At 31.4% G+C, this 14,292-nt stretch overlaps 4 protein-coding genes and 2 long non-coding RNA genes across 7 annotated transcripts in view; 2 read left to right on the plus strand and 4 right to left on the minus strand.

The window, feature by feature from the left end:
- LOC108736104 (protein singed) overlaps positions 1-5,513 on the minus strand; it is a 20,696-nt gene extending 15,183 nt beyond the window's left edge. The window contains exons 1-4 of one of the 2 annotated variants that reach the window (XM_018468398.2): positions 5,391-5,513; positions 1,536-4,744; positions 1,056-1,292; positions 522-770 (exon numbers count right to left, since the gene is read on the minus strand). In XM_018468398.2, the coding sequence (XP_018323900.1) occupies positions 522-770; positions 1,056-1,292; positions 1,536-4,744; positions 5,391-5,464 (3,769 nt within the window). In that variant the 5' untranslated portion in view covers positions 5,465-5,513. Of the gene's footprint in view, positions 1-521; positions 771-1,055; positions 1,293-1,535; positions 4,745-4,814; positions 4,908-5,390 lie in introns of those variants that run through there. The other variant, XM_018468397.2, reaches the window with a different exon arrangement.
- Positions 5,514-6,742: 1,229 nt separating this feature from the next.
- On the minus strand, positions 6,743-7,927 carry LOC108736107. Its single transcript, XM_018468402.2, has 3 exons — positions 7,632-7,927; positions 7,079-7,289; positions 6,743-6,986 (listed from the first exon to the last, which is right to left on the minus strand). The coding sequence occupies exons 1-3, from the start codon at positions 7,820-7,822 to the stop codon at positions 6,846-6,848; spliced, it is 543 nt and encodes a 180-aa protein (XP_018323904.1). The 5' UTR covers positions 7,823-7,927; the 3' UTR covers positions 6,743-6,845.
- Positions 7,928-7,951: 24 nt separating this feature from the next.
- LOC108736109 lies at positions 7,952-9,452 on the plus strand. Its single transcript, XM_018468403.1, has 3 exons — positions 7,952-8,143; positions 8,856-9,028; positions 9,154-9,452. The coding sequence occupies exons 1-3, from the start codon at positions 8,050-8,052 to the stop codon at positions 9,352-9,354; spliced, it is 468 nt and encodes a 155-aa protein (XP_018323905.1). The 5' UTR covers positions 7,952-8,049; the 3' UTR covers positions 9,355-9,452.
- Positions 8,436-10,810, minus strand: LOC108736106 (ribosome biogenesis regulatory protein homolog). Its single transcript, XM_018468401.2, has 5 exons — positions 10,525-10,810; positions 9,977-10,466; positions 9,663-9,919; positions 9,474-9,599; positions 8,436-9,034 (listed from the first exon to the last, which is right to left on the minus strand). Exons 1-4 carry the CDS (start codon positions 10,671-10,673, stop codon positions 9,485-9,487), a joined length of 1,011 nt encoding a protein of 336 aa, XP_018323903.1. The 5' UTR covers positions 10,674-10,810; the 3' UTR covers positions 8,436-9,034; positions 9,474-9,484.
- Positions 10,811-11,122: 312 nt separating this feature from the next.
- On the plus strand, positions 11,123-11,908 carry LOC108736110. Its single transcript, XR_001937682.2, has 4 exons — positions 11,123-11,211; positions 11,272-11,359; positions 11,530-11,567; positions 11,658-11,908. It is a non-coding gene; the product is annotated as an uncharacterized LOC108736110 (long non-coding RNA).
- Positions 11,909-13,427: 1,519 nt separating this feature from the next.
- On the minus strand, positions 13,428-14,160 carry LOC108736084. The gene is made up of 3 exons (XR_003232394.1): positions 14,075-14,160; positions 13,721-13,930; positions 13,428-13,591 (listed from the first exon to the last, which is right to left on the minus strand). It is a non-coding gene; the product is annotated as an uncharacterized LOC108736084 (long non-coding RNA).
- Positions 14,161-14,292: the final 132 nt, after the last annotated feature.

A 14,292-nucleotide genomic window follows, 5' to 3' on the forward strand; every position in this document is an offset into this window, starting at 1 on the left:
GTTATGGGGGTTGAAAGTTGATTATTTTGACAATTTTCATACACTATAATTCAAATAAAATTCAATAAAAGAAATATTTTCAAGCGGGTGGAGGTGGGGGATCGAAACAGGGTGGTCACTTGAACAAGAGTCGATAACCTAACCTAACCTACCCTATTGATAAAGATATTTTAATAATGTTTTATATAACTTTCTTAATATTTTTATGTATTTTTCATTAGGTTTACCTTTGAATATTGTAAGAATGACTATATAAATATTTACATGCCTAGAAATGTATAAAAATTGGCATATTTATTAACATTGAACCCCAATAACTTTTTATGGGGTTGAGACCGCCTTTTTATGGTACAGTGGTGGGGGAGACCTTCTTTTTCGATTCACTCACCCCCACCCCCGAAGGGCCATCATAATAATAATTGTATTTAACTATTGCAGCCGTGCAATTTCATCCATTTTCATATTCTTATCGATCTCAGCTCTTTCCAAGTCAATGAAATTAAATTATTTTGATAACTCACCCTGTTTTGTTAACTTCTGCATCGTTGGGAAGTCTCGTGTTGCCGGACGCCTTTTGGGCTCCATCATTTTCAAAAACGTTTCCTCTCTCAAATCCGCGACATACTGGGCATTGTAAAAATCTTCCTTCGTACTTTTTTGTATCTCCTGTCTTTTCGGGTTCATCATCGACAATATAATTTCATGGCATGAAGTATTGTCAGCGACATTTAAACAACTTGAAGACGTAACAGACGTTTTAGAAACGCATTCTATAGAAGTTAATTCTTTTGTTATTACGTCTTTAAATATGTAAATAGGTATAAGTAGTTTAGAATGACATGGACCTTGAGACGCACGAGAGGCGGGTCTTATTACAATTATTTAGAAAACAGTGACTGCTGTGTATCTCGCTGTACAGCCAGGGATAGGGATTGAGCTCCAGATAAACCGTACAATTATAGAAATCAATGAAAGAGGAGACATTTGTCACTGCGCAATCCAAAGTGAAGGTTCATGTCATTCTAAATTACCTCTACTTCATATATGATACGTACTTTTTTTGCTAACGTTGTATCGTGCGCTTTTCGGTTGTCGTTTGTTTATAATGTAGGTGTATTTTCGGCATTTGGGACATTTTTTCAACATAATTTTTGAGTTTCCATATTCACTGTTACGAGATTTTAAATTTGTAATGTTTTTTATTTTAATTTTTTCATTCCAACGACTGCCACAATGGTTACAGTAAAACGTTTTTGTAGAATTACATTTGTCCCAAAGATCGTTCTTTATGTCTATGTAAAAAGTACAGCAATAAGGGTGTCATAGCTTAGGAAAAGGGACGATAAGTATGTAAAAATGCCCCCACTGTAATTATCTTTATTTTTAATTGTATTAATATAAATTGAATGACTAATTACACGCAGTCAAAAGCTATACAATGATTACAAAATAATAATTAGTTGATAATAATGAGTATTATAAATAAACTTATTTAAGGGGCCATTTTTATGCACTTAAAGTCCTTGTTTCTTTACCTTTATTAAGGACTCTAGAGTTTTGTTTATTTGGAGTGGATTTTCTGAGGTTGTTTTTTATTTCAATTTTACTATCTGTCGGGTAAGTTAAATGTTTATTTGATTCGCAGTTTTTGCAAAGTCTTTTCAGCCATCTTGTCTTCCACGTGTCCTCTTGGACAATGTCTATGTTCTTTTGTTCTGCCCCGTTATAAAATGACAACGACACAACGGTGTTGTTACATGTTGAATTGGGTTGTTTTACATTTCGTTCTCTTGTTTTTATTTTTTTAACGCTTTCTTCTTTATTACAGTTATTATTAGCGTCTTTCTGAAAATCAATGTACTTGCTGGAACTCTTTACTGGTTCTTCCCACGATGATACAGAATCAGTTCTACTATCACTATTTTCCATTGTTTTCGTTAAATTAATAAACGATTTAGGTATATGATTTCGGTTAGTAGTTTGATGCTCTTTTTTCTTTACATTATTTAATTTCTCTGCGATATTGTCGTTTAGTACATTCAAGAGATCTTCGATTCTAGATATAATGTAACCGATTTTTAAATTGTCTTTTGTTATGTAGTCGCTACTGAATTGGACACTTTTGTTTAACGGTTTTATGTAGTCCATGATGCTACAAATACTTCGGCTTCTCGTTCCGGTGCCTTTTTTAATGTCACAATGTCCCGTTTCGTTATCGATTGCACCATAATTTTTGGTAATATTTTTGTACATATCCGGTTTATTTTTGATACTGCAACACTTATCAACGTCTAAATATTTTGATTGATTACGTTCTTCTTCAACGGTAGATCTTAGACTTAGATTAGAAACAGTGTTACCATTTTGTTCACTATTTAAAAGTACCATTATGGGAAGATTTTCAACATTTTCCGTTTTGGGTCCGTTATTTGTTACTTCTAACATTGCACGAAAATTATTATTACTATTATTTCCAGTGTATTCACATTTTTTGTTTAAAGAAGTGTCACTGCCACTCTTGAAATTACTAATTCCATCAAATATACAGATCCATGGGGCTTCTTCTAGACCATTTAAAAAAACTTTGGCATTTTCTTCAATCTGGGTACTCGATATTCTTGAAAGTGACGATGCCATTTCAGATTTATCTATATCTTTATACAACTGCGATCGATTACAATTGTAACGATTTAAAAATGTCTTTTCCGTATCTCGTTTTGGCTTGACGAATTTTGTTTTCGATACTTTACATTGGAAAACGTTACACTTATTTTCAAAGTTATAGAAAATGTCTACACATTTGGATGTATTTTTATCAATATTTTTATCTATCGATAACTTTGTGTATGGTCTGTCACATTTCGTAATTTCGTTTGGTTTATTTTGTGATTGTAATTTTTCGATTATTTCGACTTGTTCTTCTGTTTCATTGATATCGTCACTTGAAGAAATTGAGTAGGGCACCAGCTTGGGACATTCAACACATTCTTGTTCTTTATTATCACATTGACTCGAAAGATTCTGATAACAACATTTGTCTGCATCATTCGTAGAAGATAACAGTCCATTATCACTGGTTCTACGGACTGAGGATGTCGATTCCGCTCCCAAACGATTATTGTTAACAGAAACTAAATAAATATTTTTGTTTGTCTTAATACGTTGCCTACTGGAAGAACAGGGTGTATTTTTGTTTCCTGTCATTAGTCCAGACTTCTCCGTTTGTATATTTTTGTTTTCTCTGTATGGATTTTGAACGTACGCGTCCTTCTTGACATGGATATCATTCTGTATCATTTTATTAATTCTTTCAGGCTTCTGTGTTGAAGTTACGTTGACATTTTTAACTCCAGTATTATTAGTTTCGTGGTAGCTTGTTGTATTATCACAGTGAGATGCAGGTTTATGAAATGGGGCCATTTTCTGGCACTGGTACCAGCGAAGGTGGCACCCGTTTTGCTTATCAGCGTTATGGGAACATAACGGGGATGAAGGGTCGACTAAAAGGTTGCAGTATAGATCGTCTTGGCTACAGTAAATAATGGAATTTTGACTTTGACCTTTGTTTTCCAAATTAATTTTGATATTAACGGTCGTGTGTGGTTTTTCTTCGGTAATTGTACCATTATCCTGTGTTTGGTCGAAAGATTTGAGGTTATGGTTTGAAACGGTACGATGTAGGGTTATTTGATTGTCAAAATTAGGAAATTGGGGATTGTTACAGTGCACGAAAACTGGATTCACGAGATAATTTTTGTACGATTTGTGCAGCAACAGTTCAGAATTAACGTCTCTATTAGCAGATTTAACTTTCGAAATATTGACGAAACTCTCCGAATGTTTAGGAGGATTATTATTGCAACCTGCAGGGTGCTCATTGTATTTTTGATTAGGATAACTATTAGATCTTCTCGCTGGATCAGCGGGTTTCGTCTTCACTCTTTTACTATAATCGAACGTTTGGCTCGGTTTGTGAAAGAGACTCGTCTCTCTCCTATTGAGGCCGTTTTTAATATATCTTTTGCATTTGATCTCTTCAGACGTAACAGCGTTTTGATGATACTCGCAATTACAATGTAATGGTGTTGATTTGTCTAGCAAAAGGTGTCCGGTGTTATTAGAAAGGTGACCCACATAATTGGCTTCTAGAGGTATGGAAGTAACGTCTTCTTTCTCTATTTTTCTCAGATTGTGAGACGTGAACGGCGTTCTGGATTTTTTTACGTTATTTGAAGTATTTGATGAACAATTGTTACCGTTACAAGTGTCGTAGAAATTCAATTTGTCTTTGATTTTCTTCCAAGGGTACTCCGCATTTTGCAATAGCATTTTCAATAGAGTATGTTGCTGTTTCTTCTTGAAGTTTTTGCTGGACGAAGAGGAACTGTTTCGTTTGGTATCAAGATCCGATCTACTTTTATTTAATTCTAGAAACATTTTCTGAATGTTTTGTCTTGAAGAAGATTTCGTCGAAACAACTAGTCCATTTTTGTTTCCGTTATCCTTAACAGACGTAGACGACGGTTCGTTTCGTTTACAGGATTTAAAAGTTGTTTCGGTTTGATTTTGTCTTTCAACACGTGTGCTACTGCACTGATAGGTTTCGTTACACATGTCCGGTAATTTTTTAGAAATTGATCCCAGCAATGGCGGTTTTATCACCGCACTGTTCGGTTTTGAAAAGGAATAACCTGGATATTTGAACTTGTTTCGAAATTTCTTTCCATACGCATAATCGAAGTACCTTAAATTACATTATACGGTAATGTTTCGATTAAAATGCATAATTTAATAAATATCAATGTATGTCTTACTTGTTTACGTTAAAAATAATCGATAAAATGTTAAAGTAATCGTTCAATAAAAGAAAAATATAAAAAGCTATCTGAATAAAGTCTTTATCCAATTCCATTTATCTAATTAGTATGACAGTATGACAATGCAATATTTTCATTTAATAGAAATGTCATTAAGTTTTTCGACGTTCGTTAAGGCAATTGATTAATCTTTAAAGTTTAATTTTGTAAAATTTCACTTGAGTTTATTAAGCAGTTTAAAAGAAATGTGCGAATTAAGACTAAAAGAAATGTTTTTGTCTTGTAATCATAGCCGATAGTGAAATATTCATGATCTAAATAACTGACAATTAAAACGTAATTCAAGCCTATTCTCCATAGCTAGGATGTTATCGTGACCGGGTCTATATTCGGGTGTATTGTTGGTTACATAAACGTATTCACAGTTATATTTTACAATGCTATCAAAAAAAATTGTCGTCAATAGTCCGATGAATGAACTAGAACCTTCAACTAGCGAACAGGTTTCAGGACCAGGGTTCAGGTTCACACTTGGGTTCACTACTTTCTTGTTTTTATGTTGCAATTACTTACGCTTTGTGATGAAAATTTCCAAAAAAATTGCCACAAACATTGCTTTTATAGCGTCTATTGTGAACTCCGTCCATTTCTTTTTCATTAACGACGTTTCGTATTAGATCATCGGACCATCTTCTTTAGCACACCTACTACAAAAATATACAAATCAATATTTTTTCCTCTTACGTTAAATTCTTATTAATAAATAAATAGTCCTTAGTACAGTTTTTTTGATGAGGATTTTAAATATTTCTACGAAAGAAAGTAAGTATTTTTTTTTTCGAAGAAAAATAAAAATTTCGAATAACAATTTTTAATCATTTCGATTTATGTTGTTTGAGTAACTAAACGACTTGAATAAATACTACAGCAAAATTTCAGAGAAAAGTGATCAATTTTTTGTGGACAAGGTCATTCGACATCTGGTGAATGTAGAGATCTTGTGTGTTTAGCTAGGTACTTTAATGGGTGAAAGATGGTTCTTTTGCTACCACTGGGCTCTCATCCATATGGTCACCACTCGAATCGTTTTACTGCTAACAGTACTTCTTACAAGTCATGTTATATTGCTATCATTATCGTAAATACTGCATTCAAATTGCTTCAAAAACAATTTTTTCCAAACTAATTTTTAGCAAATCAATCAAGTATCACACAATCGATATTCAAATTTTATTACTTGTATTAAATGACGAATTATCACGTTTACTTGCTTAATATGTTAATGTTAGTTTTTCTCATTAATGAAATATTTAGTAAAATAAATAGTGGGAACAAAAGCAATTTTTACAATTAGTAACAGTATCTACTATAAAATGTAGCAAGTTTTAAACCTTTTTCTCAAACAATAATAAGTGTGTTAGGCTCTTTTAAAATCGCTTTTATTGCAGTTAATAAATGCAATTTTTATAATTACTAGTGTTACTAACAAACAATGGATGATTTAATTGACTCTGTTATAGAAACTTATTGAGCATGCTATACTGTTATTTATTATACAGGGTGATCATATATTCGCAGATTTTTTGTTTAAGCATTTCCCAATTGATAATTGGTATCGTGTTTAAACATGCCTTAATTACATTTAATTTTATGAATTTAATCGACATCTTACCTTAAAACAGCGACGTCTAAATTTCATTTATCAACCCCTAAATTTTTGTCCTTTGACAAAATAATTGACAAACAATGACGTTTCATTAATCTGTAATTAATTGCTTTTCATTAATGACACATTGGGTACATACAGAATCGTTGGTTTTTTTTAATTTGTTACGTAACTGTAAATATTTTTTCATTTTAATAAGGGGTGAATGAAACAATCGGCGGTTTATATCAATATTATTTTATTTTACTTTAGGAACTTAAACAATTTCAATCAATTATCACATTTTGTGCCTTAATTAATAATAACAATTAATATGTCTTATTTAGATTGTAAACAAGACGATAGAAATGTTAAAAATAACTTTAATATTGGAATAGGGAACCGTCCCTATCTTGCCTAACATATCCTGCAATTGTTTGGGGTGAATGGTGAGATGAATTCATGAGTTTTATGTGATGGGGATGCTCTCTTTCTTTTATACCACCTATTAATACTGGATGGAACTGTAATAATAAAAAATAAAATAAACGACTTCCTTTTTAAAGGGATTTGGCGTGCTAATGAGATCTGTATTGTTCGTAAAAGTAATTTTTACCGAATTGTATCTATTAGCTGCTTCTTCCGAACTAGCAATTCTCGCCTCACGGGGTGGTTGGACATCTCTTGTGTTTCGTAGTCTTCTCCACGTGTTTATTCCTCTAGTTTCGGGCTGGAGCACTGTATCTACTCTATCTTGAAATGTATCAAAACTATGGTCGTATGTTGCTACCATTACAAAATCCAAATCATCTTGGGGTATGAGGCCCCTAAAATTTCACAGTTTTGAAAATAAGAGGTACAAAGGGTAACAGGATAGAATAAATTGGCGATTACAAAGCCATTGGTTTCTAATTATATCTCCAATCAAATGATATTAACAGGTGCCACTCAGTATATAAGTCATTTGACTTTGAAATCGAACATTTAATTCTATTTTTTTGAAAATCCTTTGAGAGAAATTTGCTTTTTAAAGTTACAAAATCTCTCTGATCGTAAATACCTATTCCAATAAAACATATTATTTATTTATAAAGTCTAAAACAACTGGACAAATTAAAAATTTATTTGAAAATGTGTGGTAAAAGTTTGAACAAAATTAAATTTCTTACTTGTGTGGTACGAAAGGTCCAAACTGTCTTGCACTGGCTAATGTGTGATGAGAGAACAATCGCTCATAGGGGGTTAATCCTGTGTACCAACTTTTGCCCTGAACAAAGCCTTCTCTTGTGGGAATGGGTTTCAAAAACGTCCCTTCTGATTTTAAATATGGAACACAACCGTCGTTCCTTACGCGACTCATTTTTCATATTAGTCGAAAATAAGAACAAATAAAAATGGTATAATTTATTGACAATAATTTTGAACCATAAAAATTTCTACTACGGAATTATTTTTCTAATTTTATTGCCTAGGTGACGACAAAACATTTATCATGCTGTCATTAAAATAGTTATTTGATCGATACGCATTTTTAATTAATAAGTAAGGGGGGATTTTAAATTAATTTGTGTTCTTGCAACTACAAAAATGACTTACGCACTTAGGGGCATTTACGATGAAGAATTCAATCGATATTTACAGCTTTCTAAAACCCTAGTTAAACAAATCAAAACTACTAAAGGTAAGCATTTATTACCATTTTTATTATTCCATAATAAAAATTTTATGACTAAATCATCGCTCTGTAGCATATTCGGCTTGATAAAGTTTCATTAGTAATTAAAGAGATAAATCTACTCCTCTCCAACACTAGTTAATTTATTTATTAACACTTATTGCTTATTTGAGACATAATACTGAAATAATTAACTAATTTAAATGATTATTTCTGAACCATTTCATGTAAGCCAAACGATAGTAAAAATATTCACTTTTAAAATATAAATTGGGATTAAAAGAAAAGACAACAAAACTTTTCAATTTAATTATTTATTAAGTTACCAAAAACTAAAAATGTTTGACATAATATACATAAAACTAAATCGTTTTAGTTTGCTAATTAAGTCTATTAACTAAATAAATAGTTAATGCTTCTGAAAAATAAAATACGAACAAAACCAAACTCGCTCGTTTTGAATTAACAAAATAAGGGTTTAGTAAATTCGTAAAATAATTAGATGTATGTACAGAATGATCCCAAAACTACATAGGTATAACATAGTGTTTGAAAATAAAAAGCAAAAAATAATAACTAATTCACGCGAATGCCTTCGTAACTATCGAGTCTTAGGGACAAATTTTGTATTTTTTTTTTAAAGAAATTATCTGTATTTACAAAGAATTTACGATTAAGCAAATTTTTAACCACTAATATTAAACTTTCCTGAACATAGATAAAGAAATATGTACAAAGTGGATATCAAAACTATGCACCCTCGATTCCAAAGATCCAGTGGTAAAAAAGAACAGAAATCACTTTTTTAGGTATATGCTAAATGTTCTCAAAAAGGGTGTCCAGGAAGGCCCCGAGGGGCACCTTGGCTATCCTCAGTATGACGACAGAGCAGTAAGTCTAAGTCAAAGAAAAAAAATTATTTATTTATACAAAACGAAAAAATTAAACAGTTACAAAGATTTCGACAATTTCGTCTAAAATATTTACAAAGCTTTAAGATGTCCATATTTTTTAAGGGCAAAGGTTGGGAACAAAAAACATACATGAGCAGATGGTCACCTGACAAAAGAACATATGTGGCAGCAAAACCAATGCCAGGTCGAGGTGCACTTATTTATATGGCTGTCGCCAAAGATCCCAGTCTTGGCTGGGAGATGCCACAAATTATTCTTACACCAGAAAAACAAAAATCACCCTTTGACAAATGCAAAAGATAAGCTGACGGTGAAATATTAAAAGCATATTCAAGATTCTAAAATAGTCCTTTCAAATACAATAATGTGTTCATGACCAATAAAACTTTAAAGAAAGTCAATTGTTCAATTACGACACTTACATATTGAACTGTTAACGTCTCTTCCTTCCTGCACTTTTCCCTTTCCCACTTTTTGGTTTCTTTCCTCCTTTACTTTTATTGATTTTGTTACCACCTGGCTTCCTTGTCTTCTTTTCTGTTGACCTCCTTTAAAGCAATTTATGCCATTAAATTTAAGACAATGATACTTAAAAAAATAATAAGACCTACTCTGTTTCTTCTTGATTAATTTGTCGATTAACTGCTTTCTCAATGTCTAATTTAGGTTTCTTGTTTAAAATAGAATTTAAAACAGCTAAATTTTCTTCCTTCTCTTGAGTGGCAGGGACTGGGGGCAACTTTCGTTTGCGAGAGGCTCCTGGAGTAATAGCTGATATTCCTCTAGCTTCTTTTTCTTTAGGTAATTTATCTTGGAATTTTCCCAAACTAGCAGTTGACGACCTAGCTACTGTAACTGCAGCTTGCAACTAAAACAATGTTTATATTCACTATATTATTCATAACATAACATAACAATAACTTACATCTTTAGATGAAGAAACATCAGGATTTAATAGGCCAGTTCTAGGAATTTTGATGTTTTGGGCCTTTGCTATGTTGTGTAGCCTTTGCAGTTCGTTCTTTGCAACTCGTTCTTGTTTAGCAATCTTTCTTTTTTCAAATTGATCTTCAAATGGATCTGCATTTTGGGGCACTTCAATTACCCAGTCTTTTTCCTTTTCAGCAATACTTCTCTTGAATCCATACAAAGGAACCCATTTTTTTAGTCGTTCATCCCAAGAAAGTTTGGGTTTTTTCTTTTTCTTAATACCTTTTTCAAGGGCAAACTGCTGCCATTTAGTTAAAGGTTTAGGTCTTGGTACAGGCTTAGATCTCGGTAAAACAAACGTTGAGGGTGGTAAACGAACGACTACTGTTTCATCAACCCTTTCTGTTGGTAGGTCCCACACTTTGTTTAACAGCAATTGTACATTGTCACGGGTAAGGGACAGTAGATAATCATTTTTGTTTTTGCTACAAAAAAAATTACACTATGAATACTGCCCAAAAACCACATGTTTTTAGTACTCACTTTATGGCTTTTGTATCTAATTCGTTTTTATCCACGGCCAATAAACTACCCACGTCGTATTCCAAGTCCAGGTGCTTAGTTACTGTAATAGGCTTGTATTTTTCTGCTGTTTCGGCCGATTTCTTAAGAACTTCAGCAACAATATCCATCTTTATTTATTTATTAATCAACACAAACCGTTAATGGTTTGTGCTAATTAATTTGTATATTAATTGGAAAATTTACAATATCATTAATATAACCTTTTCTTTCTTTAACTGCAAAACTGCACGTGTTGACAAATTGTGCATAATTACCAACTTAATACTTGTGCCTCTAGGTTCACCAACCAAAAATAATGAATGTCACTACAGGTTTGGTTTGTTTCATTTCAACTACTCCAAGTTCTGAAACATTTTAGCATATTACACGTATATATTTTCAGTCTGAGTGTACAATAAATAACTTTACAATAAAATAATATTTTCAGAATTTAAAGTAATTTGTAATTTGTTTAATAGTAATAAAAAAAAAAACAACGCGGAATTTAAATGGGAAGATCAGTTTGCAAATTGAACGCAACTAAAGTTGTATTGTCCTACAGCTAAGTTCATGTTAATCAAATTTGAGGTTATTGAAGTCAATTGTTATTAATTTAAATTATTCAAGAGTAATTATTAAGGGAATACATTAATTCGTTGGTGCAACGTAAGATAATTCCTATTACCTTAATCAATTATATAATTAATAAAATATTTTATGTTGCAGGCACCCTGACAGAATACATACCTGTACCTTTTTGACTTTCTTTGCCTTCTTGCTGTTTGGATTATTAATATAAGAGTAAACATACAGTGTAAGTTGATTATTATAAATTACTGCTAATATTAAGTATTTACAATGATTTTTGCTAATTACTAAGGGCTATTAAAGTATGAATGCGTCCATACAAAGTAGGGCTTTTTTATGACAATACCTAGTTTACTTTGTACATTTGTTCTAAATTAATTTATTTTCTTTTCACAGGTTTCATTATTACTGAAAAGTAATAAATAAAAGCGTTGGTAAGATTCCCAGACAAAGAACTTTGCTGGTTTTGAAAGATCAGCTAAACTTTTTATTTAGAGCTTAATCACTTATTTCTTTTGTTTCAGATGCAGTTAGTAAAAGGAATTGTATTAGCTGATGTTGATAACTGAATAAGGTTTCTGCTGGACCATGTAGAAGTATTCTTTACTAACAGTGAAGAGGAATATAAAAGATTTAGATAGTATGACTTAATACGTTCCTTTAAAGTATTCTGAATTTGTTAATTTTGGAATTGAATGTATATTATTAATCTACTTTAAGTATCCTTTATTATTATCAAATGTGTCTTTGGAATAAATGAATGTTCCTATGTTGTTTTAGTAGTAAAATAATTTTGATATGTTGTATACAATTATAAAAATAAAAACTTGATTGTACGTTTGGATTTTATTTTAACAAAACAANCTAACATAAGTTATTTGTCATCTAATCTGCAAAAACAGAAGTCACACTAATTTTACTTTAATTTAAATTACACGTATAATTTAAACATTGCAAAATGTTCCTATTTTCTTGTAGAATTTTGAGTTGATATTATTTATTATCATTATTTTCCTAATAATCACAGAGATAAAATTATTTGATGGCACGTCTATGACCTGCTTAAACTTTTCTTTATAAAAATGGCATGACGGTACTTAAAGGTTCGCCATCCCTATTCTAGTGAATATAGTAATCTGGATACTGATCGAAGCATATCCCAAGTACGAAATACCGGAGTTGACGACAGGTCTAAACCTGGGTCATTAGTGGTAAAACCAATCATTGGTTTACCGGTATTGGAGTTTTAGTGTCATATTTCGCCAAGTTTGGTCCAGTACCTGCTGGACAACGAAATATACGTAGATTTGTCAATACTGGACCAATGTTTGGCCAATTTTTAAGTGTCAAGTTTTGGTACATTAACGATTGTCCAATATTGAGCAACAATAGATACTGTACCAAATTTGAACCAAGTTCCAAATACTGAAGTACGACATGAATGTACGCCGGCGGTGAAATTCTAAAGACAGGCATTTGCCATGCTTGGTCCAAAAATGGAAAATCCTGGGTCAATCTTGGCCCTGTCGTGGGATGCAGAGAATTTAAACAAAACGTAACTGAAACCATGTAGTATCAAAGAGGATCGTCCATGTACACCACAAAATCTTTTTGAGAATCGGACACATGTTTTGTCCACTTTTAATGTGGAAAGAAGTTTGTGGAGTACTGGGATGAGTCTCTACGATATTATTCTATTTACTTACTACACTCCCCTTTACCATTTCATAATAAAAACATTTAAAAGCGTTTTGTGCGTTTAATTAAACTATAGTAGAAATGAGTGTTCATTTTAAATCCGTAATATTTTAAAAATAAATAAATAAATAAATTTGGAAAAATAGTGGATCTTCAAAAAGACCCGAATCAACTTATGCTCTCCTAATACAAAAGTCGAAATTTTTGGTTTAGCCACGAATACGAGGTCTGCTCAACAAAAAATTTGACGATCAAAAATTTGCATTATTCAAAATTTCCGAAATTTGTATTAGGAGAGCATAAGTTGCGGAAGATCATTTCGCGCCAAATAAAAATTCACATTTTATTGAATTTCTTAACAGGATTTTCACTGCTTATATCGATTTAGTTTTTATTTATTATATTTTAAGAAAAAAGACACCTTTAAAAAGGATTTATTTATTTATAAGAAGAATTAATACAGCAACATTGTACACCTTACATGGCACTATATGTTAATTTAAATACAAATGCTTAACTTAAATAACTCACATATTAATATGTAACTTTATAAAAGCTAAAGTACTTAAAAACCAAGCAGAATAAATACACTAACGATTAATTTATCACTTTTTATTAAAATTATTCAATCGTAAGGACTAGTAACATTCTCGACCTTAATTTCTGTAACTATTTACACAATTATTTGTAAGGGATTCTTCTGTGTAGTCATGTCCACTTCAACGTGTTTCATCCCTTAATATAGCGGGTTCATGAACACCTGTAACACGTAAAGGCAAAGAATTAGTTACTTCGAAGTGAAAGAAACTTCTAACACTTAAATGCTAAAAAGTACATATTGCAGAAACATTTTAAACCATTAAATTAAAACAAATGTTTATTTCTGTACCTTTAAAATTGCTGTAATCCTCCGAAAACATATTTAAAGGGCAATAACTTCTGAAAATTTATAGAACATGCTAGCGTCTTGAGGTAAATTCATGAGGGTAAATAGCAGCTTTCCAAGGTTATATTTAAGTTTTGCCACAGTCTCAAGCTTTAATTAGCTTCTCCTTTATCAGTTTTTACTTATTACATCGTCTCTTCTATAAATAAAAAGCTGGAAAAGGGTTCAACATAATAACAACAGAAAAGTTAGGTTAAATACTTATAGACTTATAAGTAATTAATTAATGTTAATTACAAAGTTGTTCCATAAAACAAGCGAATAAAATAAACTTATATTAATAAAATTGGCACTTACAATCTGAAAGAAAACAGATATTTTAGAGTAAACTTGTTTTGTTTACAAATTTTTCAATTTTTGACTCGTACGCAACCCACTTCACAGCATTGTATACGGTTGCATATACTAAGTTACTATTTTTATTTAAAATAATTTTAAAATGCATAACAATCACTTTATTGTTTGTTTTTTTCTAAGTTTAGAGTTTACAGTACACTGCTAATTTAATATAATTT

The sequence above is a fragment of the Agrilus planipennis genome, unplaced genomic scaffold (assembly GCF_000699045.2).
Source record: "Agrilus planipennis isolate EAB-ADULT unplaced genomic scaffold, Apla_2.0 scaffold8, whole genome shotgun sequence".
Taxonomy (NCBI): Eukaryota; Metazoa; Arthropoda; class Insecta; order Coleoptera; family Buprestidae; genus Agrilus; species Agrilus planipennis.

What these genes read in the sequence shown, in the direction of transcription:
- LOC108736109 (XM_018468403.1), top strand. Translation starts at nt 8,050, where the DNA reads ATGACTTACGCACTTAGGGGCATTTACGATGAAGAATTCAATCGATAT. An exon ending in ACAAATCAAAACTACTAAAG is followed by an intron (nt 8,144 to 8,855) that starts GTAAGCATTTAT and finishes TCCTGAACATAG; the next exon opens with ATAAAGAAATATGTACAAAG. An exon ending in CTCAGTATGACGACAGAGCA is followed by an intron (nt 9,029 to 9,153) that starts GTAAGTCTAAGT and finishes ATATTTTTTAAG; the next exon opens with GGCAAAGGTTGGGAACAAAA.
- LOC108736106 (XM_018468401.2), bottom strand. Translation starts at nt 10,673, where the DNA reads ATGGATATTGTTGCTGAAGTTCTTAAGAAATCGGCCGAAACAGCAGAA. An exon ending in TTAGATACAAAAGCCATAAA is followed by an intron (nt 10,467 to 10,524) that starts GTGAGTACTAAA and finishes TTTTTTTTGTAG; the next exon opens with CAAAAACAAAAATGATTATC. An exon ending in ATGTTTCTTCATCTAAAGAT is followed by an intron (nt 9,920 to 9,976) that starts GTAAGTTATTGT and finishes ACATTGTTTTAG; the next exon opens with TTGCAAGCTGCAGTTACAGT.
- LOC108736107 (XM_018468402.2), bottom strand. Translation starts at nt 7,822, where the DNA reads ATGAGTCGCGTAAGGAACGACGGTTGTGTTCCATATTTAAAATCAGAA. An exon ending in GGACCTTTCGTACCACACAA is followed by an intron (nt 7,290 to 7,631) that starts GTAAGAAATTTA and finishes GTGAAATTTTAG; the next exon opens with GGGCCTCATACCCCAAGATG. An exon ending in CAGCTAATAGATACAATTCG is followed by an intron (nt 6,987 to 7,078) that starts GTAAAAATTACT and finishes TTATTATTACAG; the next exon opens with TTCCATCCAGTATTAATAGG.